At 47.4% G+C, this 27305-nt stretch overlaps 1 protein-coding gene across 3 annotated transcripts in view; it reads right to left on the bottom strand.

The window, feature by feature from the left end:
• Nucleotides 1-27305, bottom strand: part of UBE2F (ubiquitin conjugating enzyme E2 F (putative)) — a 51933-nt gene that overhangs the window by 2498 nt on the left and 22130 nt on the right. For 2 of the 3 annotated variants that reach the window (XM_065880506.1, XM_065880509.1), the window contains 5 exons: nucleotides 16289-16356; nucleotides 9181-9251; nucleotides 5429-5486; nucleotides 3846-3878; nucleotides 1550-1612 (listed from right to left, as the gene is read on the bottom strand). In XM_065880506.1, coding sequence (XP_065736578.1) covers nucleotides 1550-1612; nucleotides 3846-3878; nucleotides 5429-5486; nucleotides 9181-9251; nucleotides 16289-16356 — 293 coding nt within the window. The remainder of the gene's footprint in view (nucleotides 1-1549; nucleotides 1613-3845; nucleotides 3879-5428; nucleotides 5487-9180; nucleotides 9252-16288; nucleotides 16357-27305) is intronic. The other variant, XM_065880507.1, reaches the window with a different exon arrangement.

Below are 27305 nucleotides of genomic sequence, written 5' to 3'. Positions count from 1 at the left end.
AAGTCTCTTCCTATTTCATACAAAGAGCAGGAAGCACCCTTCCGAGAACAATAAAAAGTAAACACTCGTAACATGTTTTTCTCCTCCTGGCTCTCTAAGGGTGTTCCCTCCCCGACAAGGTTTAGTCCACAGGGGCTACAACAGTTAGTGCTGAGTGGGGACATCCTTGTTGGGCACAATGACAATGACAGGTGGAGTTAGAACTTGAACAGAGCCTCCTGGGGGCCCGCCTGCAAGGCTTGTCAGCATGGCGGACAAACAAAGGCTCCTCCCTGCCAGGGCCGCCCCGAGGGTGCAGATGGCTGACTGCCAAAGGCCGGCGAGGAGAGACTGAAGACCTCGGCCGCCTCCCGGCCTGCTCAGCAGGACGTGGCCTCCTCTGCCCGCCTGACCAGAGGCACCCGCTGACCCTCCAGGGCCACCGCCTGGCTCTCTGCTCCCCGTGTGCCAGGACACATGCCAGGGGGCTCTCCTGCCTGCCCTTCGGGGCCCTGCTAAGGCAGGCTGTGGTGAACACCACACGTGGCACATTTAAAATGCCCGTGCGCTCTGGCACACAGTAGGTCTTACATGTACAGAAGCAGCTGACCTCAACATTAAGCACGGTATTTAGAACCAACTTGATGGCCTTTAGAACGTCCTACGTTCAGAGCCGCGTCAGCCGATCCAACAGCGTTAGGTGGCTGACTCCTGGGCAGGGCAAGGATTCACAGGGAACGTGGCTCAGAAAACGAAACGTGAGGTCCGGTGACTAAACGGAGTCAGCGCCGCAGAGCTGTCTGCTTAGGCCCGACCAGCTCCGAACAACCTCCAGCAGCCTCACCTCAGCCACGCTCGGCCTCCTCCCGGGCTCCTGCCCCAGACCCTGTGCCTTGTGCCCGCACACTGTAAGGATGTGTGTACGAAGGGCATTTACTGCAGCGCTGTCTGTAGCTGGAAAATAATCCCGTGGAAAAACCTGAGTGCCCAGCCATAAGAGAATGGTTGAGAAAAGTACGGTAGAGCCACACCACGGGATATTATTCAACAGCTCCTAAAATGAACGAGTGATAGTTTATGCACCGACTTGGAGGGAAAAAGCGAAAATACACGAACAACGACAACAAAACAAACACGACCCCATCGCTGTGGGCTCGCGTGCGCCTGCACTCTGGGAAGGTGTGGAGGGCGGTCAGCCCGCTGGGTGGCGGCAGAGGGGGCGGGGGTGGGGGTGGGGGGGCGGTAGCACCCTTGGTTCGGTCTCCCTTCTGTGCTCCTACGCCATCATGCGGTAAAGCGACGGCCGCCTGTTGTAGATCACTCATACTGAACTCTACCAGGAAACCACACCTAAAAACACTTCTGTCTGACCTCGGGTCAAACACTTTTCTGAGACCACTCACATTTATTATAATACATCATTCATACATTGCTTTAAATTCTAGTCCCATTTAATTCAATGGGATTTAATTCTAGTCACCATTCTCAGTCTCATACTTATTTAATCAAGGGGCAGTAATTATCTTTTCACCAAATACATCAACCTAGAATATTCCTGTTACTAGCTTACCTTGTCCCGCAAGTGGTGTTCTGCAGCTTCAATATTCAGTGGGTCATCAAAATTCAAAAGATCCTTAAAAAGAGAGAAACCCAAAGTAAACGACGGAAAGAACCTGTTTTTCTGCTGTTGCAAGTCTTCATTTTATGAAGCAGGCCACAGACACCTAATCAGCCAATGACCGAACGACCCGGAGCTGAAAAAACTCCCGAGAACTGAAGTTCCTGTTGATGTAGGAGCACTGAACGTGAGACACTTTTTTCAGAACGGTGATTAACGGTCCACTGAAAGAAGGCAGGGATGTGTTTACTCACGATTATCCGACGTTTGGTGAGGAAAGAGCGATCACACGAATTTCTAATGCTAGTTTTGATACTTGGGGAATGACAAACCACTGTTATCATGAGCATTTCTAAATAAAAAATCCTATGAATTTTTCCTTAAAAATTCATTTTCTCCTTTATTTTGTGATTAACAACTCTGTCTTCTATGTTTCTGTTCTGACTTTGCCTAGATTCTCCCTTCACCTTTAACCCACCTCCACAAGCACGGCACTCACAATCCAGTAGGAAGGACGTCTGCAACCCGACCTAACAACTAGGATGGTGCCATTGTGGCCAGGGCTCCCTGGCCCCAGGGAACCAGCAGCAGACCCTTTCCACCTTAGAAGAGCCCTGGAATGCTACTCCCCCCCACCCCCAAGAATAATGACGGATTTTAGATTGAAGACCGTGTCTTTCCTTTATACTACCTATTCCTCTTCTTAAAGGTCAGGGTAGAAACATTTGTTATGTTGAGTCACTGCTTTCCAAAGCCACTGATGGATCATTGTAAAGACAACTGTTATTTCTCCTGAGGAGAAATGTTTAATCTGGGGATTGTACTCCTGATTTGGAAATAAATATGGGTGTGACCAATATGTCACAAATACAGCCAGGAAAAATTATAAATCTCTATGATCATTAACAGCTGGGAAATTAGTTCCAAGTCCCAGAAATAGGCAAAAATATAAAGCACATATTATATGAGAATCCTGGTGCATATAAAGACTTACACCAGACATACAGAATTCTTCATCTTCTTTACCATGTATTTTACCTAAAATGAATATGTGAGTTGGAATAACCGTTATAGACTTCATTAGCAAGTCTGATGGGCTCTTTAGAATTTGGAAGGTTTGGAGTGCTTGGAGAGATGGGGACCCACCAGATGTCCTTCAAAAGAGAAGCAGCACAACTGCCAGGCAGGTTTTAAATCACGCTCCAGCCTCTGCATCTCCAGAAGTAAAACTTCATTCACTTCAATGGAAAAGCCAAAAACAATCACAACAAAACAGCTGAGACCAGCAGAAACCTGTCCAGATGGCCCGGTACCCCTTGGGTATTGCCTTCTCCTGGAGATTATGGCAGGTCCCGAAATCAGGAGGTGTTACCGGACCACCCGGTGACATCAGCCGAGAAGGCAGGAGGGGCAGGCACTTAGGGGTCTCCTCTGGGCTCTGCTCTGCTGTCTTTCACTGGCTGAGGACGGCAGGGTGAGGGAGCAGTCCCGCCATCCTGGGGGCTGTCCAGGATGGGCTCGTTTTCATGGGGGGACTTAGGTTTTACCAAAAGTAGCAGAGATTTTTTTTTTTTTTTGCCCAGAGACAGATCCCTGAAGCTTATTTCTTTCAAAGCTTCTTTATGATCAAAAAGCCAAAACTTAAAGGAACAAATAATACTATATAAAACTCCAAATACCAGCTTTCCCCTTTTCCCCTTCTCCTACGCCTCTTCCCGCCCTCCAGCCCCTGCCTGAGAGGTGCTGTTCTCTGAGGACAGCAAACTTCACTGATTAAGGGAATAATTCTAAGGTTCTGGGTTTGTGAAAAGCCTAAAGGTTGGTGACTACACACTCCTTCTCCCAAACCAGGCCCCTGCGAGCGAAGGAAGCTGTGGACTGGCTGCCAGTGAGAGCGGACGGTGTGAGGTGGGCCAGGTGCTCCCAGAGGGGCCTGCGTGGAGGAGACCACAGCGAGCGGAACTGGCCCACGCCGGTCCCCGGGAGCGAGGCGGCCACGAGAGCAGGGCGGAAGTGGGGACGCTCTGCTCCCACCCCTCCCGGCCCCAGGACCTCCCAGAGTGTCGCTCCAAAGCCCCCTCAGTTCTTGTCTCACTGCTCCTCTGATTCACAAAAGTGCCAAAGAAAAGGGGGCTTTAGTGCGCCCACACCGCTGGTTTTGATCCCCTCATGTTATCCTTGATGCGATCTTTAAAACCAGGAGGCAGAGGAATCAAGAAAAACTTGGGATTCTGGTCAACATACTTACAGTAAACAAAGAGTTTAATCCCCAAACAACATCCTGAAATGAGAGAGAAAGACAAAAACAAGTTTCAGGTGGGGATGGTCTCTAAGAGATGAACCAGTTAAGTCAGCATATCGTGGAGGAGGTTAGTTTTCTGCAGGAGTTATTTTAAAAGGTAGGCCCTAGGGCTTCCCTGGTGGCGCAGTGGTTGAGAGTCCGCCTGCCGACGCAGGGGACGCGGGTTTGTGCCCCGGTCTGGGAAGATCCCACATGCCGCGGATCCTGTGCTCCGCAATGGGAGAGGCCACAACAGTGAGAGGCCCGCGTACCGCAAAAAAAAAAAAAAAAAGGTAGGGCCTAGAAAGTTAATCTTGGGCTCCCCCTTGCAACCTGGGGGACAGCACCCAGCGCAGCAGCTCTGTTACCAGCCATCGCTCGCTTTCTGTGCACTTGGCACAGACTGAGACCTACGAGTGGTTTTAGGTGGGACAGCGTTTATAATCCATGCCTGACTGAGCCGAAGTGGACATGTGTGGAAAAACGTTACGAGAGACAGAGGCAGGGAGACGGCACGTGTGATATGCCACACGGCTGTCAGAGCTTCACAAACAGGCTGACTGAACGCCCACGGCCCTTTCAAGTTGAAAGGTGGGACCATCAGTGTCAGAGCAGCAGGACGGTCACCAGGGAAGACGGTGGCTCAGAAGACCACGCCTTTGTGCTGAAGTGCAGGCTGGGAACACGGCTGCCCCTAAACCCAGTCCCAGGCGATCGCTCTTCTGGGCAGGATCGATCCCTCAGCAGACAGGCAGAGGCTATGACCGTGTGGGACCAGTTCACTACTCAGTCAAAGAAGATGGCAAAAGTCAGGTAGCTGCCTACTACTAGGTGAACACTGGCCAAAAGTCCTGACTCCTTCTGATAAAAGGTCAGGCATGGGAAGAAACCGCAGGCGCCTACGGACAGCACCATGGAAAAGCCCTGAGGCGAAGCACAGCCGGTGGCCTCACGTGGGTACCCACGACACGCACCCCTGAAACCCACTCAGGCCATGTTGGAGAAGCACCTGGGGCCACTTATTTAGTCCCTGTGGCTCCCCTTCCCACCCCCTGCCCCAGCAGAGGGGCCCCCGTGCAGCACACCTGGGTTTGTGAAAAGCCTAAAGGTTGGTGGCACCCTGCCACCCCTCCTCTGTCCAGTGTAACTCAGAGCAGACACAGAACATCCAGCCTTTCCTTCCTCCGTCTCTACCCACGCCTGGCGAGTCTCCACTGCTTAAAGGGGGAGACAACTATCAAAGACTGGGGCGAATAGCAAGACGAGGGTAGAAACAGTAAACCACCGAAGCACAAACCGTAAACGGTAAAGGGCAGAGGGGAGAGGAGATGACCCGACACCCTGATCCCCACCCCCAACCGAAGAGAAATGGGGGCAGAGGAGCTGAGCAGGGCCAGCGCCTGGCCAGCAGCCCCAGGCGGGCGGTGGCGGGTGGGCAGCGTGGGCCCGTCCACCCATGCAGATGGGACAGCGTGGACATCGCTGTCCTTACAGGAGGCTGGCTGCCGATGGAGGGGCATCCGGGTAGGTGTGGGCAAAGGACACTCTACCTTCAGTGTCCTCGTGGGGGCCCAGCCGGTGCCGTCAATCGAATGTTCTCTCAGTAAACTGAAACAGACACAGAAAGGCACAGCGGTCAGCAGGGAGCAGGCTCCAGTCCCGCGAGCTGCTCAGCGTGATTTCTGTCGGAACGGAGGTGCACGTCTCATGCAGTCCATCTCTCCTCTGTGGCTCCAGTTTCCTGTGTCGCTACAGAAGGCCTTCTCTGCCTCACGCCTGTATGGGTCCTCCAGTCTAATCGCGAGTGTTATTTTTATGTATTGTACACTCAGCAGGGGAAAAGCATGCTTAAATCAGAACATACAGAGCGCATCTGTCAATTTAACATTCGGAAAAGGACGGTGACAATGACAGCGGAGCTTCCTGTTTGTGTGTCAGCAGGACCCAACACTCACCCAGTGCCCCAAGACCAAAGAGGGAGGGGTCCCATGCTACAGAGGAGAAACCAAGGCGCAGGGCAGCACCCGCCCCAGGGCACGCGCCCCCAAATGGAGCTGTAGACTCACACCCACGTGAGCACCTAGCACATGATTTTAATAGCTGTTTAAAAAATAAAAGCAGATTAACACAAAATTCTGGAAGGTGCTCACCCGGGGGTGGGAGGACCACGCTCAGGGAAGGTCACGTGGGCTCCAGGGGTACGTGATGTGAGCTGACCTAAGAGTCATTTTCATGACTGTTCTATCAACTGCAAACGCACAGCATATACTCTCATATAAATAACCATTCCATACTTTGAAAAATTACCACTTACTGCCTAGTTTCCTTCTGGTGAAAAAAGGAGCTCGGCATTGTTGAATTATCACACTATTGCTTTCACCTGAACCTAACAGCTCCTAAGCTAACACGTCAATGTGAGGCTTTCCAGGTCATACTGGAAAGTCAGAACACGTTCAAATTCACAAAAATCAATGACGATCAGGAGAAAACAAATATGCAGAATTTGAATCAATGCCATAATCTTAATTGCCCATGAAGATCAGTTAGAATAAATAAAACTAACCTACAGCTTACTTCGAGCACCAAAAAGAAAACTCCCATCATGCACCCTAATCCCATCTTCCCGGGGCACGTCTTTCCACCCTGCAGAGGTATCGGTGAGTTGTTGAGATAAAATCTCTACAACTTTTGAATAACTTTTGGGGAACCAACTGCCCAATCCTGGTGGTTTATATGATCCAACGAGAGACTTCTTTACTAAGACAGGGGAAAGAATTATTTCTGATCTAGCTTATCCTTTTCATTTATAGGCCTTATTGCAATTTTAGCTATACCCTTGTTTACTTGTTTAGTGCCTGTCTCCCCACCAGCTGGCAGACCCCATAAAGCAGAGATCGCAAACTGCTCCCCACTGTGTCTGGGCTCAACCAACATTAGCTGATGGAAGGCAGGCGGGCAGACTGGGCGACCAGTCAGCGCCCTCTGAGCTTCCCTGTCAACAAGCACAGACAGAGCAGGACTCTGCCCCTGGAGGCCAGGTGTGCCCATGTCTGGGGGCCACAGATCTGGGCAGGGTGACACCACGGAGGTTCAGGCCCAGCCTGAGCAGATGGCAGTCCCGAGGGAGCTCAGGTGACAGCCATGTGGCCATCAGAGAGGGTACAGGCACAGGGGACAGAGGATGCCCCAGGGACTACACTGGAAACTCAGGTTCTAGGAGAACAAAAATCTGAAGTACAACCGCCGGGTTCACGGCCCTGGTCCCTCCAATCCCACAGACATAGCACTGCTGGCCCTGAGCCAAGGGCAGGGTGTGGGCCCTTGGTGGGAGCAAGGCAAGTCTCACTAAGAGAAGCAAAAAGCAGCCCTGTGACTAGACCAGGCCCCGTGGAGCGCCAGGCACGTCATTTCCTTTACTCAGGAGATGCCATGAGTCGGCTGTGTCCAAAACCATCGCTGGACACTGTCTCGTTTTCCACAAAGAGGTAGTCTTTGTACATAAACCTGGCACATTACTTCCCTCAGTTAAACTCCCAGAGGTGTAGCTGACAGGTCCGAGGGTATATACAAGTTAAATGTAGGCCTTATGGCTGAAGGACCAACAAAGGTGTACAGGTACATGCACTCTCCAGTGGAACGAGGGAGCCTGTTCTCACACACACTTTGCTTTTGTATCTGCCAGTCTGAGAAGTGGTGAGTGGCGTCCCCTTGCTTCCACGTGTCCTCTGATCACCAAGGAGACTGAGCATCAAGCAGACGCTCACCACCCGCTGTGTTTCTCCTTCTATGAATCACCGACTTGTAGGCAATGCTCATTTTTCTGGTGGATATGTCCCATCGTTTTCATATTGATTGAAAGGACTGTTTACATACAAAGGATGTAATCTTGCTGATCTTTTCTCTTTCAATTTTGTGCTTTTGTATTTTTAATTTTAATGTGGCTAAACCTACCAATGATTTTCCTTTAAAGTTTCTGTCTTTTGTAGCAGGCTACAAATTTAACCAAATTTAACTACAAATTTAACCAAATTTACATTTAATCATCTGTTAAATTCCTATTATACTTTGCTAATAATCTGTTTTCTCAGAAGACTGCAAAAGTGAGTAGAGAAATGCCCTCTCTGGACCTAATTCTGACCGGAGAAGGGGACGTGACAGGAAGTGGAGTGTGGGGAGCCCCCAGGAGAGTGGGCACAGGTGAAAAGCCTGGGGAGATAAGGCCGGACCAGAAACCACTTACAATCTGGACCTGAAGATCATAGATTTTTAAAGTTTCAATACTTAAAGGACAGATACTTAAAAGGGAGGATGACTGACTTATAAAGTGTATTTTTAACTAGATTTTTTTTTTTTTTTGGCGGGATCGTGGTTCCCCAACCAGGGACTGAACCTGGGTCCTTGGCAGTGAGAGCATGGAGACCTAACCACTGGACCACCAGGGAATTCCCGTTAACTAGCTATTAAAAAATGAAGCTGATATCAAAGAAAAGGGGGCTCCACATACAAAATAAAATGGGGAGATGAATCCTAATGGTTGTCCTCGCAGGGAGCAGCGGTCACAGTGCACGTGTGGGGAGAAGAGGGTAAAAGGACAGGATACAGAGGCAGGGCCTGAGGAGGGACTAGCTCACAGTAAGAAAGCAAAGGACACACGGGAGAAACCCTGCCTGCCTGCCCTCCAGGTCCCCGCAGTCCCTAAGCTGGCAGTGGTGGGGCTGGGGCTTGGCCCGGAGGTCCAGCACCAGAGCCCTTACAAGTTAACCTCACTGCTCTACCAGAGAAAGCGCAAGACGCAGAAAAACAAAGCCCACAAGCTAAATTTACTTAAAAACGACAACAACCAACACTCTGCGCAACTCCTCCAGTTCTCTACGTTAGTGACCAGCAAGCTTAGGCGGCAGGAAGTCACTGACCCCTGAGCATCTGCCGTTGGAAGGGTGGGGACCCAGGCACGACTGGGAAAGCTTATCCTGCTACGAAAGCGCTCCCGTGCGCATCAAGACGATTTGGGCAAGAGGACATTTAAATACAAGTGCCTGGGTCTTCTGAAGCCTCCCATCCACATCCCCCACCCTGGATTCCCTTACTCATATCCTCCCCTCTTAGCTGAAATCAGCCAGATGGAGGGAAAAGGGTAAGGGCCCTCGAGGGGGGCACCTGGGTGGACCGCAGAGTGCAGCCAGAAGCCTCCCTAACATTGGCCCGGCCTCAAGATCTCCTCTCGGGGGAGACACCGTGTAGAAAGCCCATCACTCACACACGGTGCTCACAAGACGGAAGACGGGAACGCAGATAAACTCACCTGAGACATATCTCGCCTGTCTCTGTGATATTGGGGTGCCAGATCCGGGTCAGGCATCTCACTTTAGGAGGCTGCAACACAGAAGGAAGAGATCACAGGCTCTCCAGAGCCTTCCACGTACCCCGCCCAGGGCCGTGTCTCACCACTCACATGGCTCAGCAGGCACCGGCTCCGTCACCCCCGCAGCAGTGTTTGCACACTGCATGCACCGTGCCACTCTCACGGGTAAAGGCTGCCCGCACTCCTAACCGGACCCCTCTACAGGCCCCGGGGCTGCCGGCGGCTGGGCTTCTGCATCCTCTGACCCTGCCTGGGCCTAGGCTGTGCAGGAGGAGCCACGGTGCCCTCCGGGGAGGAGCTCTGCACCCTCCAGGCCCCACTGCCTACGGGAGCCCGCGGCCTCCTTGACGCTACGTAGCTGAGCTACGGCTGAAATACTGCCCCTCACGGCGGCGCTGGCCCCCTCTGTGGGTGTCTCTGAAGGCGCTGTTGTCATTTACTTTATTCTAGGTGCAAGTCCTAGCCCACTTTATACTTAAAGGAGGAGAGAACGAACACAAGTACATGGGAATGAGGCACATCAGCAGTACTCAGGGTGAAGCATGTTTGCATAAAACTGTTCTTTGACTATTACTCTGCTTTAAAAGCAATCCATACTCACCTAAGAAAACAACAAAAAGGAAAGCTATCTGCACATCTACAGATATAGAGAATATAAAACTCTCCCCAGAAATAATCTCTAGTAACACCTGATGCACATTTTGGAGCCTCTGTTCTAGGCGACACACAGGTGCGTGTGACGCACATTCATTTTTCTTCACAGAAGTAGGGAAATGTGCTATGTATTTCTTTTCCATGTTTATTTTTGTCACCATTTCAGATGACTTTGGGCTTTTGTGCATTCCACGGTACAAACACTAGTATTTAACAAGCCAGTTCCCTATTATTGGACGTTTAGGTTGCTTCCCACTTCCACTACAAACCTGCTGGATCAGCGCTGTCTTCATTTGCATCCATGAGATATTTCCCCAAGATGAAGGCCAGGAAGGGGAGGGGCTGCCAGAGAGCAGGCTGCGCACTCAGTGCCAAGTGCCCTCGCCTCCAGAGAGGCCGCGAGCCCACCCACCTGCAGCGGGTGCGCCTCTTCCCCAGGCCCAGTTCCACCGCGAGGTGGCCTTGCTTTGAGGAGCTTGACAGTCATCTCACAGATACGAAACCTTCGTCATCAAATTTTTATCTTTGATACCAATGTAGAAAATCTTTCACCATCCAGATCTTCTCCTGTACTATTTCTAGTACTCTAATAGTTTCAGCTTCTTATTTGTATAAAACAAACATATTTTCAGTACCCTCATAAGTTTTCTTCCTGATTTCAAAACACCATGACATCAGAATGTCAAATATGTCATGTCACCTAGACTCCCCGAAATGATTAATCCAGCCATGCAGATGGAGGCGTCTGAGGATTACAGAATTCAGGTTCAGAGTGAGCTGAAATCAACTGAATACGCTCATCTGCTTTCCTGCAAGTAAACAGGAATGCATTTGACAGAAGGAATGCTAGCGCAGCCTGCACTTTCAGCAGGGCCTTCAGGCTGAAGAGGGAAGGTCGGCGTCATTGGCGCTGTAAATCTCTCTAATGAACACTGAACGCAGGTAACCTACTGGGTAGAGCGCATCACCAACTCAGGATCTGAAGGGACTGAAGGCTCACCCCCTCCCTCCTCTGAGGCCCCAACACACAGTCACCCCGCTGAGTGTCCACGCGGCTTCCAGGGTCCGACTGCACTTGCCCCTCTCCTCCTTTTCCCTTCACACCGTCCACAGTTAGATGTTGGTGCAGCCGCCCCCCGGGCCAATGGCCCTCGTAACAACGGTCCCCCACAAAGAGAGCAAACCTCCACACCAGAACTGTGGTCCTGGATTCTGACACACACTTTCTAAACTGAACCATTCTTGTAGACCCTTACCGCCCCCAAAGCAAGACCAAGAAATACCAGCTCCACCTCCTACCTCAGTGGTGGCATGACCAGCCATCCCATCACACAGCTAAGGGTTTAGTATATGACAAAGACTGCAGTGCAAATCAATGGGGAAGCAGGGATTCTTCAGTGGACAACTGGCTAACCATTCGGAAAAGTACAGTTAGATATTCACTTAGAGCTTTATTCCACATAAACGACACAGAACTCTAAGAGGACTAGAAGAAAACGTGGATGAATTATCTTGGGGTCTGAAGGCCTGTTTTAAGCATTTCACAACATGAAAAATTCAAGAAGGAAAAGTAGATTTGACTACAGTGGTGAAAAAAAAAACACAAACTTTTATAGAACAAAAAAAATGAAAAACAGGAAAATGTTTACAGCACAGCTAAGTAAACTAAGAAAAAGTTTCATATAATTTCTATATAAGAACTCTTATAATAAAAAAAAACCCTCAAAGGAAAAAAAGGGCTAAGCACATAACAACAGCTCATAAAAGACATAAAGAGCTAATAAGTAGGAAAAAAATTTAGCATCCTACTTATTTAAGAAATGAAAATTCAAATGACATTTAGATACCACTTATTTCCTCCCAAAATAGCAAAAAGAAAAAAAATAATGAAAATATCCCATGTTGGTAAGGGTTTAGGAAAAAGGGAATTTTCAAACACTGATGGTGGGGATGTCAACTGGAAAAACTCTCTGGAGGGTAACTGGATAGTACTGATAAAAAGCCTTAAAATTAGCATCAGTTACTCAGTACCTGTAACTCCACTTCTAAGAATTTATCCAAAGACAGCGGCAGGCATGCACAAGCTGCTGTCTAGGACATGTATCACAGCACTGCTTATTCCAGGGTCAGTAAACTACAGCCCATGGACCAAATAAGGCCAGGCCTGTTTTCACGTGGTCTATAATCTAAGCATGGCCTTTACAGTTTTAAAAGGTTGTTTTAAAAAAAGAATATACGACAGAGACCATATATGGTCCACAAGGCCTAAAATATTTACTATTTTGCCCCTTACATAAAGTCTGGTTCATATAATCAAAATATTGGTCAGCCAGTGATCAACTATAAAGGATTAGTTGAAAACCATGATACATCATACAATTAAGTGTTCTTACTAATGATGATGTAATTATATATTAAGTGACACGATAACATACGTTCTCACGATATGATGACACATGTCCTATACTATAATGTTAAAAAGAACCCAAGTCACCAAGCTACGTGTAGCGTGATCCCACTCGTACATATGATTGTATGTTGTGCATAACATACATCAAAAAGCTAACGGTGATCATCTCTGGATGGAGAGATAACAGGTGATTAATATTCTATTTTTACAGAGTGGTATTTTCTCAATTTTCCACAGAGTACAATAAATTACATAAAAAGAAGAGGGGTGACTGGGTATTCAAGTGTTACTTGTGGTACCTCCGGTTCTCCTCCTTCTGGAAACGTGGCAGGGCAGCCCTTCCTGACCCCTTTCAGGGCTGGTCACGGTCACATTACTCGATTTGGTTGCATCACATAACCTCACTTCCAGGGGGAGAGAAAAGCCGCATTCCTTTCTCCTGCTTCAGCACACGGTTTCCTCTGACCACTCACTGCAAAGTGCCATGGGAGCATCGTGAGGCCTGGGACATCACAGCCAAGCTGCCATCTGCACTCAGGCCTCCTCCGGGCATCCCCATCACATTGGTTCGTCACTGTTTCTGTGTCCAGAGACTGAGCTTCTTCAAAGGCCGCTCGACTCTCATCTCCAGCCTACAGTGCCTGACACAGAATCCAGCGCATTTTAGGGGCTCATTAAACGTCAGTCAATCACTGCAGCCTATTTCTAGGACTGAGAGAGATTACGAGGCAGCTGGAGACTGTGAGATAAAGTTCAGGGAAAAAAGGACAAAGATCCCGAGGAAATCTGCCTTTCAGCTGCTGGGGCGGAGGGGGGTGAGGGGTGAGGGGGCACCAAACGGGTGTATTCTTTCTGTTCTAAAAAAGTTTATTCTAAAATAATGATCTACTTTACTGCTTAAAAGGTTTTCATTCACAACCTTAGTAACTGACCTTAATTATAGGAACTATAAGTGTTAGGGGTTAAAAACAAATTCCTTATGAAGTACAGAAATCATGTAAATTATGGCATTAGAGCAAATGAATCCTGAGAAAGCTCCACAAAGCCCTTTCAGGCTGACTTGCTAAAAACTGGCTGTATCTCCTCATCCAGATGAAACATGAATTCCTTCAAGTCTGCCCTCATAATCTCTACCCATTTGCCTGTAACCTATGTATTTTCATATGCTGCTTTAATCTGCAACACCATAAACTTGTTGGGGGGCAGAGAGCACGCCAAGCACTGGATGCCTGGTGTGGCAGCCCCCGCCCAGCACTGGAAATACAGGGAGACTGAGACACCTCCAGACTCTTCCTTCAGGGAACAGATGGTCTAGTGAAGAAAGATGCTAAGAAGAATTCTGTAGATAAAGCTTAACCGCAGAAAAGGTGAACACAACTACCTCTGTATCACTGAAGAACTTTACCTCACGCACCCTGGAGGCAGGGCAGCCCTGCGCGCCCTGTGTGAGCTTGTGACCCTCACTGGCCTGCTGGTAAGGCAGCTGCGCCACCTCTGCCGGGATGAGAGGCAGAGAGGCCCTCACGGCAGCAGGGTGGCGTCTGGATACAGCCCCGAGGGCCTGGCCTCTCAGGGCTTCCTGGCTGGAGAATGTGGGTCTCCTTCCTGATGAAACAGGACTAGCCCATCATTTAGAAATTTTCCAAAGGAGACAGAAACTAAAACATAGAGATGTAAGGTCTTTATACGCCACCAGTTAATACAGGGAAAGTGTCTTGGGAGGCTCAGTGGCTTTCTATCCTCTGTTTATTTCATTTCCTACTTCTCTGCTTCTTAAACGGCGAGTATGACAAACATTTCCCCACTACCAAGCGGCCACCAGGCGCGGTGGGAAGGGCACACATTAGGAAGCCGGGCAGCTCTGGACAAGAATCAGCCTTGGCAGTTGAGCCACCGAGACCGGCAAAGCCAACAAGTTCTTAACTTTACCTTTCTGAGCCCTAACTTCCTGATGGGAAAGATATGAACATTAATGTCACCGAGAGAACTACTGGAGAGTGACATAAGGTAAAACTGAGTGGAGGCACCTGACACACAGAAGCCCTCAACAAAACTCTGTTCCTTCCTTGACGTTTCTGAGGTTTTGCTCTCTCCTCACACTTGGAAAAAGACACTCTGCCACTAAATGATGCCAATGTACCCGAACTACGGTTCTCAGCCCCGCCAAATTCACTGCTTTTCTGAAGACTGTCACAAACTCACCGCCCTTTAATTTTAACATTCTCTAGATGAGTAACCCACGGATATGGCAAATGTCCAGAAGGTTAGAGAGTCTAGAGTTTTAAGTACCGCACGTCGGGCTGTTTCCAGAAACCATCAAAACAGCCCCAAATCCTTAATATGTGCACACTTAAACCAAGTTCTCAAACTGCTCTCACCTGAGGGAGTGCAGTGCTCCGTCAGGCCAGGTTCCCCTGTTGGTGATCAGGGAAATAGGGGAAGTCTCAGCGGGTGGCTGGCTGGCTGGCTTGACAAAGACCTGAAATGCATATTTTCCTGTCTTCACTTAAAAATTAAATTTATTTTTTGTTTTTCTTGGACTGCTAACTCTTCCATCCTCATAAATTACATTTCCAAAAGAACTTTTAATACAGTAGCCCAGTAAAGATCAATTTCCATAGATAAAAGTTTGGCTTTAAACAAACAAGTGTTACAGCCACTGAACTAGACTTGGGCGGTGGAGATGGGCCGAGGTCGCGGGGAGCAGGTGATTCCCCCTGTCAGAAAAGGAGGGAGCAGTTACCGCAGGGAAAGCAACGGGACACACGCTGTGCCCGATTCTCACAGCCTCAGCTTAACAGGAGACTGAACTTTACCATCAGATTTTTCTTTCCTAGTCGACAGGCCAGAGAAGGCTGAGGAACATCACGGTTTGGGGGAAAGATGTATACCACATCGGCAGAGCTGGCCACGTGCCAACCTCGGCAGCTCAGGGATGGAGAGGGCCCGCGTACCACGCCCACTCCGGCGCCCGACTCAGGGGTGTGCGGTGCTGTTCCGAACCTTCAATGATTTCTCACAGCCACAGTGAAAATGCCCCCAAAACCCCAAATCTGAGTTTTCTCACCTCTCCACTATTCCCCAACCCTGATTCTTCATTCAAGTAGACCTGGTCAACTTGACCTGTACACAGGTTGCCAGTTCTCATTTCCATACCCGCTGACACAGCTGCAGAGACGTCCTCGTCACCTAGAACACCCGTCCCAGTTGTGCATGAGCCAACCCGAGGCAGGACGACTCCAATTCTAGTTCTCCTCAGAAGCTTAACTGGCCCCGACCACTTTCCAGAAGTGACCCTCTCTCTTCCTTCTCTGAATTCCTCTAAAGCATTTTCCTATTATTAACCAATATCACTGTCTGCTACTTACCACTTTTATCATTTTATGATAACTTTCTACACTTTCTCTCACCTTCCTAATGGGTCGGCATGTTCCTTACAAGCAAAGACAGATGACAGCACTTGGCACGGTTATTACTGGGAGGGTCCTGGAGGGATCAACATGTAGCTAGGGGTGTAAATCACTCATAATTTGAAACTACAGGTCTTTATTCTTTTCCAAAATTCTAAAACGCACATTTTATACACTTCTGGAATTGTGCTGTTAATACCATAAACAAAACTACAGTTTAAAATAAAATGCTCTTTTCTCCAGTGCCAGAATCTAACAAGATTTGCATGAAATACCCAAGCAGCCCCCTTTAAAGGTGCCAGCCTCGGGGCGGTAATTCCAACCTCGGCAGAGCTGCACCCCAGCACATACTGGCACACAGTACTCGCAAACACTTGTTGAGAAAGGGAATCTCTCCGCTAAAACTCTCAAGAATGCTGATGAGGGGCATTAACCACACAAGTGTCAGCCATTTCGTGCTCAGTCCCAGGACTGGGTGGGCTGCACTCGGACACAACGCGGGGGGACTGCCGGGCCCTGTGACGGCCACCCGCCACAAGAAGGGGGAACAGCGGCTCAAGCGCGGGCTACTCACCACCATGTTGTACGCATCAGGAACTTCAGTTTCAAACTGAAATTTTCCACCCTGGTAGTAACCCTCATCTATCAAAAAACACAAAACAAAACAAAAAAATCCTTTAAATTAAAAAAAAAAAGGAAACAAAAGGCAAACACTATGTTAACATATGGCAAATACAGAGAATTAAGAGTTGAAAAAGAGGACTGCAGGGCTCCTTTGTTACTTCACCAGCCTCGCCCCTGACCTGACGGTTACAAGTCAGCCCACACTGACTGGCGCCTGCAGCGCTCTCCTCCTCACTGGCCACGCGCCCTCGGGAAAAGGGAGGCCTCCCCTGGGAGACTGGCCCCTCCCTGTGCTCAGCCCCTCGGTCCCGGCCCGCGGCACGCAGTGCCTCCCCTCAATGACAGGTGACCACCTTGCTTCAGCGCTCGGTCACCTGTGTGCCGCTGGTCTCCCCACGAGAATCAGCTCCACGGGGGAGGCAGGCTTGGGCTGACTGCTTTTCCCCGGTGCCCGGCACGTGGCTTCCAGTCACTCGGCAAACACTGACTGAGCATGGACCCTCTGCCAGGCCCTGCTCCAGACCCTGGCCGGGGACACGGCAGTGAACCAGCCAGACAAAATCACCGTCTCAGCGACTGTGCCCGGTCAGCACTCGTGGGCTGGCTGGCTGAGCGCTTGGTCCAGCCTTCAGAACAGAGCAGGCCCTCTGGAAAGGGGCTGGAGGGTACGCAGAAGAATGTCCAGGGTCAGAGCGGCACCGCCGTGTCCCCCCCGCCGCCCCAGGTCTGCAGACCCCACAGCTCAGTCCCAACTCCCTCGCTGCGCCGCCCACCTCTCTGCCTCTCCTGGAGTCCGCCGGCGGTGGGCTCGGCTGAGTTGCAAGCGCTGCTGGTGTGGCTGCCAACAGAGGGCGCTCCAGCACGAATGCCCCCCACGGGAGTTAAATTACTCTGAACTTCACAATTTGATAAAATTACCACCATCTTTAAAACGAATGTTCAACTTCCTCTAAAATATTATCATCGTGAACAAATCAGCAATATTACATTTTATCAGCTTTTTACATAAAATGAACATTTAATAGGAAGTTGTTGGTCTCAAACCAGCCACCACTAAAAAACCATTTTTCTTCTTTAAGGGCGTTGAGATTGTGTCAACATTTATGTCTGTCCCGCAGTTAGAACTCGCCTTATCTCGCTGTGTTACACAGGGAGCCCTCTGTGCCCTGGAGCCTACTCCCTCCTTCCCGCCAGGAACCGTACGCTAGTGTCTTCCAGCCAGGGTACGGGTACTGCGGGGAGGACACACTGTCCACGGGGTATGTGGGCACTGACAGCTTTAACAGAATCCACTTCTAGATGGCCAGTGTCCATGAGTGCCCTGTCATGAAATCAATCTGCCCAACAGTACTTGTGAGGCCAAGGAGTCATGCCAGCTGCCCCTTCCCACCTCCCCTTTCACTGTCTTCCTCCCACTTGTAAAGAAGGCCTACTGCTCATCTAGCCTCTCCCTATGATGCACTGCGCCCAGGTGTGATGCACTGGCCACGGTAAAGCTCCTTGAATCGAGGCACTATGCAGGGTTGTGCCTTTCCCTATCTTACATCCATTTCTGTAAAGGGCAAAGCATGGCGTTAAAGATAAGATGTCCCAGTTCAAGTTGGAATGTCTTGAAGTTAGACACACGTGGAGCCTGATGGCAGGGATGATTAGATTTCATTTAGTAATGTCAATCATGGGACTACTGGAAAAGAATGCCTCACCCCCATGAGAAGCAAGCAAAGAGGGTGCCAAGAAGCAAGAGGCCCGTGCCTCCCCCTGTGTGGTGCCAGCCCCACACCTCACCTCCCCACTAGGGATTAAACTCGGAAGTAAGGTAGCTGTTGGAGACACATCTTAATTTAGAGGCTTCGCCAAAGAGAGAGTCTTGGCAGTTAGAACTGGTCCTGCCTACTGATGCACACGGCAGAAATTTCTGATACACTGAGCTAAATCTGCAGCCACGAGTTTTTGTAAACCCTAAGTTTTTAATATTATATTGGTAGGGGTAAGATGAAATTAATATCACAATTTTCTCAATGCTTTCTGAATATTTCAGGTAACATGAGAGGCCGTCAAGTGAAGAATAATGGGTATGATTAGTGGTCGGTTGGCAGGTCTTAGGAGAGTGGTTTTGGTGCGTACCTCGGAAAATGCGACACAAAGGGATTCTAATGACTGGGTTAGTAAAGCCATTTCCAACCAGGTGGTTCCCAACTCTTTGCTTTCAACAAAATAGAAGAAGGAACCTAATCTAGTAATCAGCTGAAAGACCATAGTAAAATACCTTGTATGAATTTTGGCCCCTAACTTTGAAGTCCAGGGACACAAAGATGTAGTGACAACAAACACCTTCTGTGCCTGCCTACTTATTTATATGAACAAGCAGTTCTCAGGGTCTATACCTACAAAGACAAAAGGAAGGAATAAAACTGATATTGCCCCCTTCTTTCTGGCATTAAGTAACATCGTTCACAAGCACATCAACTAAATCAGAAGAATGCTAAGAGTAGCCTCTCGTTCTCAGATACATTTCCGATGACATGCTATTCTGTTTAGTAACCATCACTATTTATCCAAAAAACATGTGATGAATGCTACTATGTGTCAGGCACTGTTCTAAGCACCACCAGCAAGAGACCTTCCTGCCCTCATGAAGCTTACATTCTAGTGGGAAGAAACAAAGTAAGTTAATCATATAACAGAAAGTGAAAAAGAGCTGAGGGGCCAGGAGGTGGGAGGAGCTGCAATTTTAAATAGGGAGGTCTGAGAGTGAAGGCTGGAAAACGGAGGGTATCCGGGAGAAGAACACTCCAGGTATGGAAGTGTGGTGAGAGGCCCATGAGAGCGCCTGATGCATTCAGGGCACATGCAGAGGCCAGAAGGTGAGGCAGGGGAAGGGGAAGCTGTGGCTGCGGAGGTAGCAGCCCTGGCCTCGCAGGCCACTGCTAAGTGCACTGGCTTTTATTCAGCAAGGCAGGGAGCCACAAGAGGGGCCTGAGCAGAGGAGGGGCAGGACCACAGAAACATCATGCTGGTTAGGAGCGGGGTAGGAGCAGCTGGAGCAGAGATACTGTGAGGGTAGCAACACCAGGATTTGCTGGCAGATTAGGGGTGGGGTGGGGAAGAAAGGAGTCGAAGCGCTGCGCTGTTTGACCCTGCAATGGAGAAGGGCAGAGCCGTCACCTCGAAGATAAAAAGACTGCAGAGGGCACAGGTACGCCAAGTCCAACGTCGGATTTGAGATTTCATGTCAACAACCAAGCGGAGACACTGATCAGCAGCTGGCAGATCTTTCTGGGCAGATCTTTCTGGAGTGTAGGGGAGAGGTCAGGGCTGCATGTGAGGTTTGGGAGCTGTGTATAAGAGCATCCAGATTTCATGAGCTGGCGGGGTCCCCAAGGGCCTGACTATGGAGGTCCAAGGACAGTACAAAGCCTTGAGGCATCCCCGACTTGGGTCAGGAGACGGGACAGGAGGGGCAGTGGCAGCAACAGTAGAAAACCAGGAGCCAGGAGCTGGTACAAACAACAGCTGTAACAATCGCTGAAAAGGAAATGCTCACCGCGCAGGAGTCTCACAGTGGTTGGAACTTCTTAAATAAATATAAATACATAGTTACAAAGCAGTACGACAGGGTGAAGAAATTCTTACAGGCAGAGGAATGTTTGTATTAGGACAAAATGCTGTGAGGCAAGTGAAATAAACATGTATGAGTGCAAGGAGAAAAAGCAGCCACGAACATCTTCCAACCATTAAAGTGGAGCCTGTTCATATACATATGTATTTTTTTAATGCATGATGGTGGGTGTAGCCATGGTATTTAGATTCTACTGGAAACATTTTAAAGAGTAAAATAATACTTTCCCCTTTAAATGTCAATATTTACAGCACACTGGAAATTACACTCTATGCAATTTAAACTTAAGGGCAGGAAAAACACAATCCCTGCCAAGATAACCTTGTAGATCAGGGGTCAGCAAACTCTCTGAAAAGGGCCAGACGCTACGTACTTGGGGCTTTGGGCTACAGGTCTCTGTCATGTACTGCTTTGTTTTATTTTTTATCTCTTTAAATAGCCCTTTAAAAATGTAGAAACCATTCTCGGCTCGAGGGCTGCACAACTGGCCCGGGGTGGGCTTTGGCTCACAGGCCTGGCTTGCCCACACTCAGGTGAAAATATAGCAAAAGAAAACTGCGGTGCCAAGCTGAGCGACGCTGAGCGCCCGTGCAGCGGGCTCACTGAAGTGGGAGAGCCAACGTGGGCTGAGCTAGCCAGGGGAGCCTGTGGGGCGGGCGTTACGCAAGACCTGAAGACAAGCACCGCCAGCAGCACAGCAACAAGCACGCTGACACGTGGAGCGTGGACCACGCGCAGCTGCCGGAAGCTCTGCTCACGTACCCAGTCCGCCACACTGCGGCTGCTTTAAAGGAGCCACTGAGGCACATGGACTGAGTACCAGCTGCTCCACAGCTGGCAGGCCGCTTCACATCAGGCGGTGTCACAGGGACCTGGGGATGAGCGGGTCAAGGGAAAGGAGACAGAGTGGGGGTGGGGGGGCACGAGGGGAGCAGAGAGAGGAAGGCCGCTGGGAGCAGAGGAGGAGCCAGGCCGGGCAGAGCTGCAGACAGACCCCGAGTCAGCTGTGAGAGAGGGGTGCTGAGATTCAGGGGAAACCGTGAACATGAGGAAAGAAATGGAGAAGACATTTTAGATGTAGTAAACAGAATATCAAGAGCTAAAAAACATAATATCTGAAACGAACACTTCACTGGATGAGCCTCAGAGTCAATCAAGTGCTGCAGGGATTAGCCTGGCGTCCCGTGGTTAGCACTCGGCGCTCTCACTGCCAAGAGCACAGGTTCAATCCCTGGTCAGGGAACTAAGATTCCACAAGCCGTGCAGTGTGGCCAAAAACAAAACAAACAAAACTCAGCAGAAATAGAAACGATCCACAGTGAGGCACAGAGAGAAAAGTGAACAAAACCTTCTGACCCCAATGGAAGTCTAGTTTATATGTATAGGGAATATACAGGTAAGAGATATATCTTTTGGGGGGGCTTCCCTGGTGGCGCAGTGGTTGAGAGTCCGCCTGCCGATGCAGGGGACACGGGTTCGTGCCCCCGGTTCGGGAAGATCCCACATGCCGTAGAGCAGCTGGGCCCGTGAGCCATGGCCGCTGGGCCTGCGCATCTGGAGCCTGTGCTCTGCAACGGGAGAGGCCACAACAGTGAGAGGCCTGCGTACCGCAAAAAGAAAAAAAAAAAAAGAGAGATATCTTTTTTAAAGTTTTACTTGGGGATATGCATACTTTTTAAATATATATATATATAATATATGTATTTTTTTTTTTTTTGGCTGTGTCGGGTGTTAATTGCGTGTGGGCTCTTCGTTGTGGCGCTCGGGCTTCTCTCTAGTTGCGGCGTGCAGGTTTTCTCTTCTCCAGCTGTGGCACACGGGCTCCAGAGCGCGTGGGCTCTGTAGTTTGTGGCACACAGGCTCTCTAGTTGAAGTGCTTGAGCTCAGTAGTTGTGGTATGGGGGCTTAGATGCCTCGCAGCATGTGGGATCTTAGTTCCCGGACCAGGGATCGAACCCGCTTCCCTGCATTGGAAGGTGGATTCTTTACCACTGGACCACCAGGGAAGTCCCTAGGTAAGAGATATTAACATTCGTATATCTAACTGGAGTCCCATAAAGGGGTTATAGATAAAATATTGAAAGAAATGTTGGTCAGTTATTTCTATATATGTTTTCTTTTTTTCTTTTCTTTTTTTTTTTTTTTTGCCGTACGCGGGCCTCTCACTGTTGTGGCCTCTCCCGTTGCGGAGCACAGGCTCCGGACGCGCAGGCTCAGCGGCCATGGCTCACGGGCCCAGCTGCTCCATGGCATGTGGGATCTTCTCGAACCGAGGCACGAACCCGTGTCCCCTGCATCAGGAGGTGGACTCTCAACCACTGCGCCACCAGGGAAGCCCCGGTCAGTTATTTCTAAATTTGATGAAAACTGTAACTCACAGATCCAAAAAGGTCAATAAACCCCAAGTGAGATAAACAGAAAGAAAACCACATCATAATAAAACTGCTAAAAACTGTGACAAAGAGAGAACATTAAAAATAGCCAGAGAATAAAATGCACATCTCATAAAATGAAACAAAGAATCACCACTAACTTCTTTTTTTTTTTTTTGCCGTACATGGGCCTCTCAGTGCTGTGGCTTCTCGGTTGCGGAGCGCAGGCTCAGTGGCCATGGCTCACAGGCCCAGCCGCTCCGCGGCATGTGGGATCTTCCCGGACCGGGGCACGAACCCGTGTCCCCTGCATCGGCAGGCAGACTCTCAACCACTGTGCCACCAGGGAAGCCCACCACTAACTTCTTATATGAAAAAAAAATGTCAGAAGGCAGTAGAATGATATCCTTAAAATGCTGAAATTGTCAACTTAAGAATTCAACATTCAGCAAATCTGCACTACAAAAAAGAAATCCAAGGACGTTCTTCAGGCAGAAGAAAAATAACAGATGGGACCTCAGATCTACAAAAAGGAATGAACGCTGTTTAGTGGTAAATATGTTGATAAATATATGAAGAAAATATAATTATCTAAAACGAAAATAGTAACAACGTATTGTGGGTTATAACAAATGTACAGTAAATGAGACTATATGATAAAGGTTTGGATGGGGAAATGGAAGTATAGCAATATTAGTCTAAGCTTCCTCCTTCAGAACTAAAGAAAGACGAGCAAACTAAACTGAAAACGAGCAAATATGAGAAAACAAAAAATATATTAGAGGAAAATCAATGAAACCGAAAACTGGTTCCTTGCAGAGACCAGTAAAATTGCTAACCTCTAGCTAACCTGATCAAGAATATAGAAAACGGACATTTTCAATGGCAGGAATTAAAGAGGGGATTATCAACACAGACTCTACAGAACTTAAAAGGTTCAGAAGATGTTAAGAGCAACCTTATACCAATAAATGTGAAAATGTCGATGGTATGAACAAATTCTTTGAAACATACAAATCACCAAAGCTCACTCAAAAATAAGAAGCCCAAGTTAAACCCTATCTATTTAAGAAATTTTATTCATACAGTACTTAAACTCTTACCCCAAAAACAAAACAATAAAATACTAGACCTAGGTGGCTTTACTGGCGAATTCTATCATTTAATAAAGAATTAATAGTAATTCTACATGAAACTCTTCCAGGAAACAGAAGGGAACACTTCCCCATTCATCCCAGGAAGAGTAAGGAGGGGAGGGGAAGGAAAGAAACTAGAGCCTCATCTTGCACCATATGCAAAAATTAACTCAAAATGGCTCACAGACCTAACTTTAAAACCTAAAGCTATAAAAAACTCCTTAAAAAAAAAAAAAAAAAGGAAATCTTTGCATTTCTTAGGACACGAAAAGCACTGTATCAGTTTTGTACTGGTTGCTGTAATAAATTACCACAAACGCAGCCGCTTAAACAATAAAAACTTACTGTCTTTCGTAGGTCATTTGTCCAAAACGAATCTCACTGGGCTAACATAAGAGTTGGCAGGGCTGCATTTCTTTCTGGTGGCTCTAGGAAAAATCCATTTCCTTCACTTTCCAGCTTTAAGCAGCCGCCTGTATTCCTTCCTCCACCTTCAAAGTCACTGATGGCCAACGGAAACAATAACACATGCAACAACATGGATGACTCTCACGAGCACTGTGCTCGGTGAAAGAAGCCATGGACAAAATGCTACATACTGGCTGGGGCCATTTATATGACATTCTGGAAGAGGTAAAGCAACAGGGCAGAAATCAGATCAATGATTGTCAGGGGCTGGGGGTGGGGAGAGGAAACTGACTACAAAGGGGCCCAACTTTTGAGCTGATGGAAACATTTTATGTGTATCTTGATTGTGTTGGTGTCTACACAACTGTATGTGTCTGTCAAAATGTAGAGAACATTACACCTAAGAACAGTGGCTCTACTGTCTGTAAATTATACCTCACTACACATGATTTTTAAAAAAGATAAAGGTAAGTCCTGCTACATAAAAGGCACCATCAGGTGGTCCAGGAAAATGAAGGGGCGCTGGTGATTTTTACAATGCCAAAAAGCTCAACATTTAAACAGCGCGTCATTTTAAAATATTTTATATAATTATACACATTTTTACTGGTAACCATCAGAATATATATTTAACCATGGTAATGAATGGCTTCTAAAACAGTACGCCAGACATTTAATTTCACACCCACTCCTAGAAACCTGAGCATCCCAAGAGAGAATCTGCCTCAGTCTTACGTGCGAGGCAGAGGGCAGAACTCAGTGCAACAGTATATATCGGACAACATGTCACCTACTCAGCAGTAAGCAGAGACATATTGCATCAACACAGTTCTTGCAAGCGGCAAGGAGAAGAGCAGTGAATGTTTCCCTAACAAAAGTTAGCTGATGTGAAGGCAGATAACCGACTGTCTCAAGAGCAATCACCACATATCTATTAAATATGAAGGGGGGAGAACTGCCACCTGCATTTCCAGGATGATTTGAAAGAAAAGACTCCATCAGGGAAAAGTCTGTCCCTCATGATGGGTATCCCCATAAAGCTGAAATCACCCTAGAAAGCGCCAGGGCTGAGAGCACACATTGTGTCGAAACCGTGACACATTAACAGTAAGCTACACACACGCTACTGTGAGACTGGGGTGGGGGTCAAGCCAAAGGCCTGCTTCAGTGCTCTGACCCATTTCCGCATCTTTTAACACGTCCATGATTATTTAAATGTTGTTCCAAATGTTCATGTGTGGAACCAAACCTGTGTTTCCGGCTTACTAACCGTATTTCTTTGCTCAGAAACTGGGACTCTTACTTTATTTCACACTAAGAAATTTTTCCTTCTATAACTCCAAAGCTCTGAAACAAAGCTTAGGATAACTAAGAACCAAACATAATGGGGATAACAGATAAAACAATTTAAATTTCATGACTCAGTGGAAGGCGCACTTTTATTATCATGCTCATCAGTTAGGGAGTTTTTATAAATTAAATGTTAAAATTAAGAAAACATGACAAATCTAATAACCAACACATTTAAAAACATACTTACGTGAATATACACATAAATATACAAGATTTACAATGCAGCTATAGAATTCCCTAATCAGAATTTTTAATATATGTAACAATAATAAAAAGGATGTTATTAACCATTAAAAAACCCACTTCCCTGGTGGCACAGTGGTTAAGAATCCGCCTGTCAATGCAGGGGACACAGGTTCGATCCCTGGTTGGGCAAGATCCCACATGCCACGGAGCAACTAAGCCCGTGTGCCACAACTACTGAGCCTGCATGCCTAGAGCCTGTGCTCCGCAACAAGTCACCACAATGAGAAGCCCGCGCACCACACTGAAGAGTAGCCCGTGCTCACCGCAACTAGAGAAAGCCCACGCACAGCAACGAAGACCCAACGCAGACAAAAATAAATAAAATTAAAAAACAAAAAAACAAACTCCCACATAGCTAATAAAGAACTTATACCAGGTATATAAAACTTACAACTCAGTAATGAGACAAGCAATACAATTTTTAAATGGGTAAAATTATTTGAATAGACACTTGAACAAAGGAGATATACAGAGAGTAAACAAGCTTGGGAAATGATGCCCAACATCTTTAGTCACTAGGGAAATGCAAATTAAAGTCACAATGAGACACATACCTAACAGAATGGCTAAAATTGAAAAGACTGATAATACTAGCTATTGGCAAGAATGTAGGGTAACTGGAATTCTCATTCATTGCTAGCAGGAATGCAAAACAGTACTTTCATTTTGGAAAAGAGCATGGCAGTGTTTTATGCAGTTAAACTTACTCTTATCACATAACCTAGTAATTGCACTGCCAGGAGAAATAAAAAACGTTGGCAGACGAAGACCTGCCCACAAAGGTTTACAGGAGCTTTATTCACAATAGCCCAGAAGTGGAAATAACACAAAGGTTCATCAATAGCCTGTTATAACCTGTTACAAATAGAACCCATACAATAGAATACAGCCCACCAATAAAGATACAAAATACCACATAGATGAAACTCAGAAGCATTACGCTGACGAAAATAATGTAACTTATAGCTCAATCAACATTGCTTAAAAATTTTTTTTTAAATCAATCTACGTTTCCACCTTAGGAAAGCAGAAAAAGAAAAGCAAATTAAACCCAAGGTATAAGGAAGGAAATAATAAAGAAAAGAGCAGAAACCAATAAAATGGATAAACAACTGAGAAAAACAAAAGCTTGCTCTTTGTAAGAGATCAACTGGATAAACCTCAAGCTAACATGATCAAGGAAAAAAATAGAAGATCCAAATAAATCAACATCAGGAATGAAAACAGGGACATGAGTGCAGATCCCACAGACATCAGTAGACTAATAAGAAAATATTCCAAACAACTTTGGATGGTATGAGAATGCTAAGAGCAGTCTTACCCATCACAGCCAAAAGCTGGAAAGAATTCAAGTGCCCATCAATAGGTAAATAAATAATTAGGTCATATTCATACAACCAATACTGTTTACCCACAACAATACATATGAATTTAAAAACATGTTACATGAAAGAAGCCAGAGAATAAGAATACATAATATGATTCCATTTATATGAAATTCAAGAACTGACACAACTAATTTATGGTAAGAGAAATCAGAAAGCAATTTTGGGTGGGTAGCAGGGGGTAAGGAATTGACTGCAAAGGGGAAGAAGGGAACTTTGGGAATGCTGGAAAGATGTTTACTGGGATTGTGGTTACACAGGGATGTGTATCCATTCTGCAAAACTTATTACGCTCTACAGTTCAAGTTAGTACATTTTATTGTTTGTAATTTTATACCTCAGCAAAATTCATTTAAAAAGTAAAAACTAAAATTAAAAAAAAAAGGGTCCATGGTCCCCTCTGCCTACAAGCCACCATGTCACAGTGGGGGCAGGCTGAGGGGGACCT

Source organism: Phocoena phocoena, chromosome 7, assembly GCF_963924675.1.
Source record: "Phocoena phocoena chromosome 7, mPhoPho1.1, whole genome shotgun sequence".
NCBI lineage: Eukaryota > Metazoa > Chordata > Mammalia > Artiodactyla > Phocoenidae > Phocoena > Phocoena phocoena.
The sequence above is the reverse complement of the archived record's forward strand: the minus strand, read 5'-3'. Positions and strand labels throughout refer to the sequence as shown.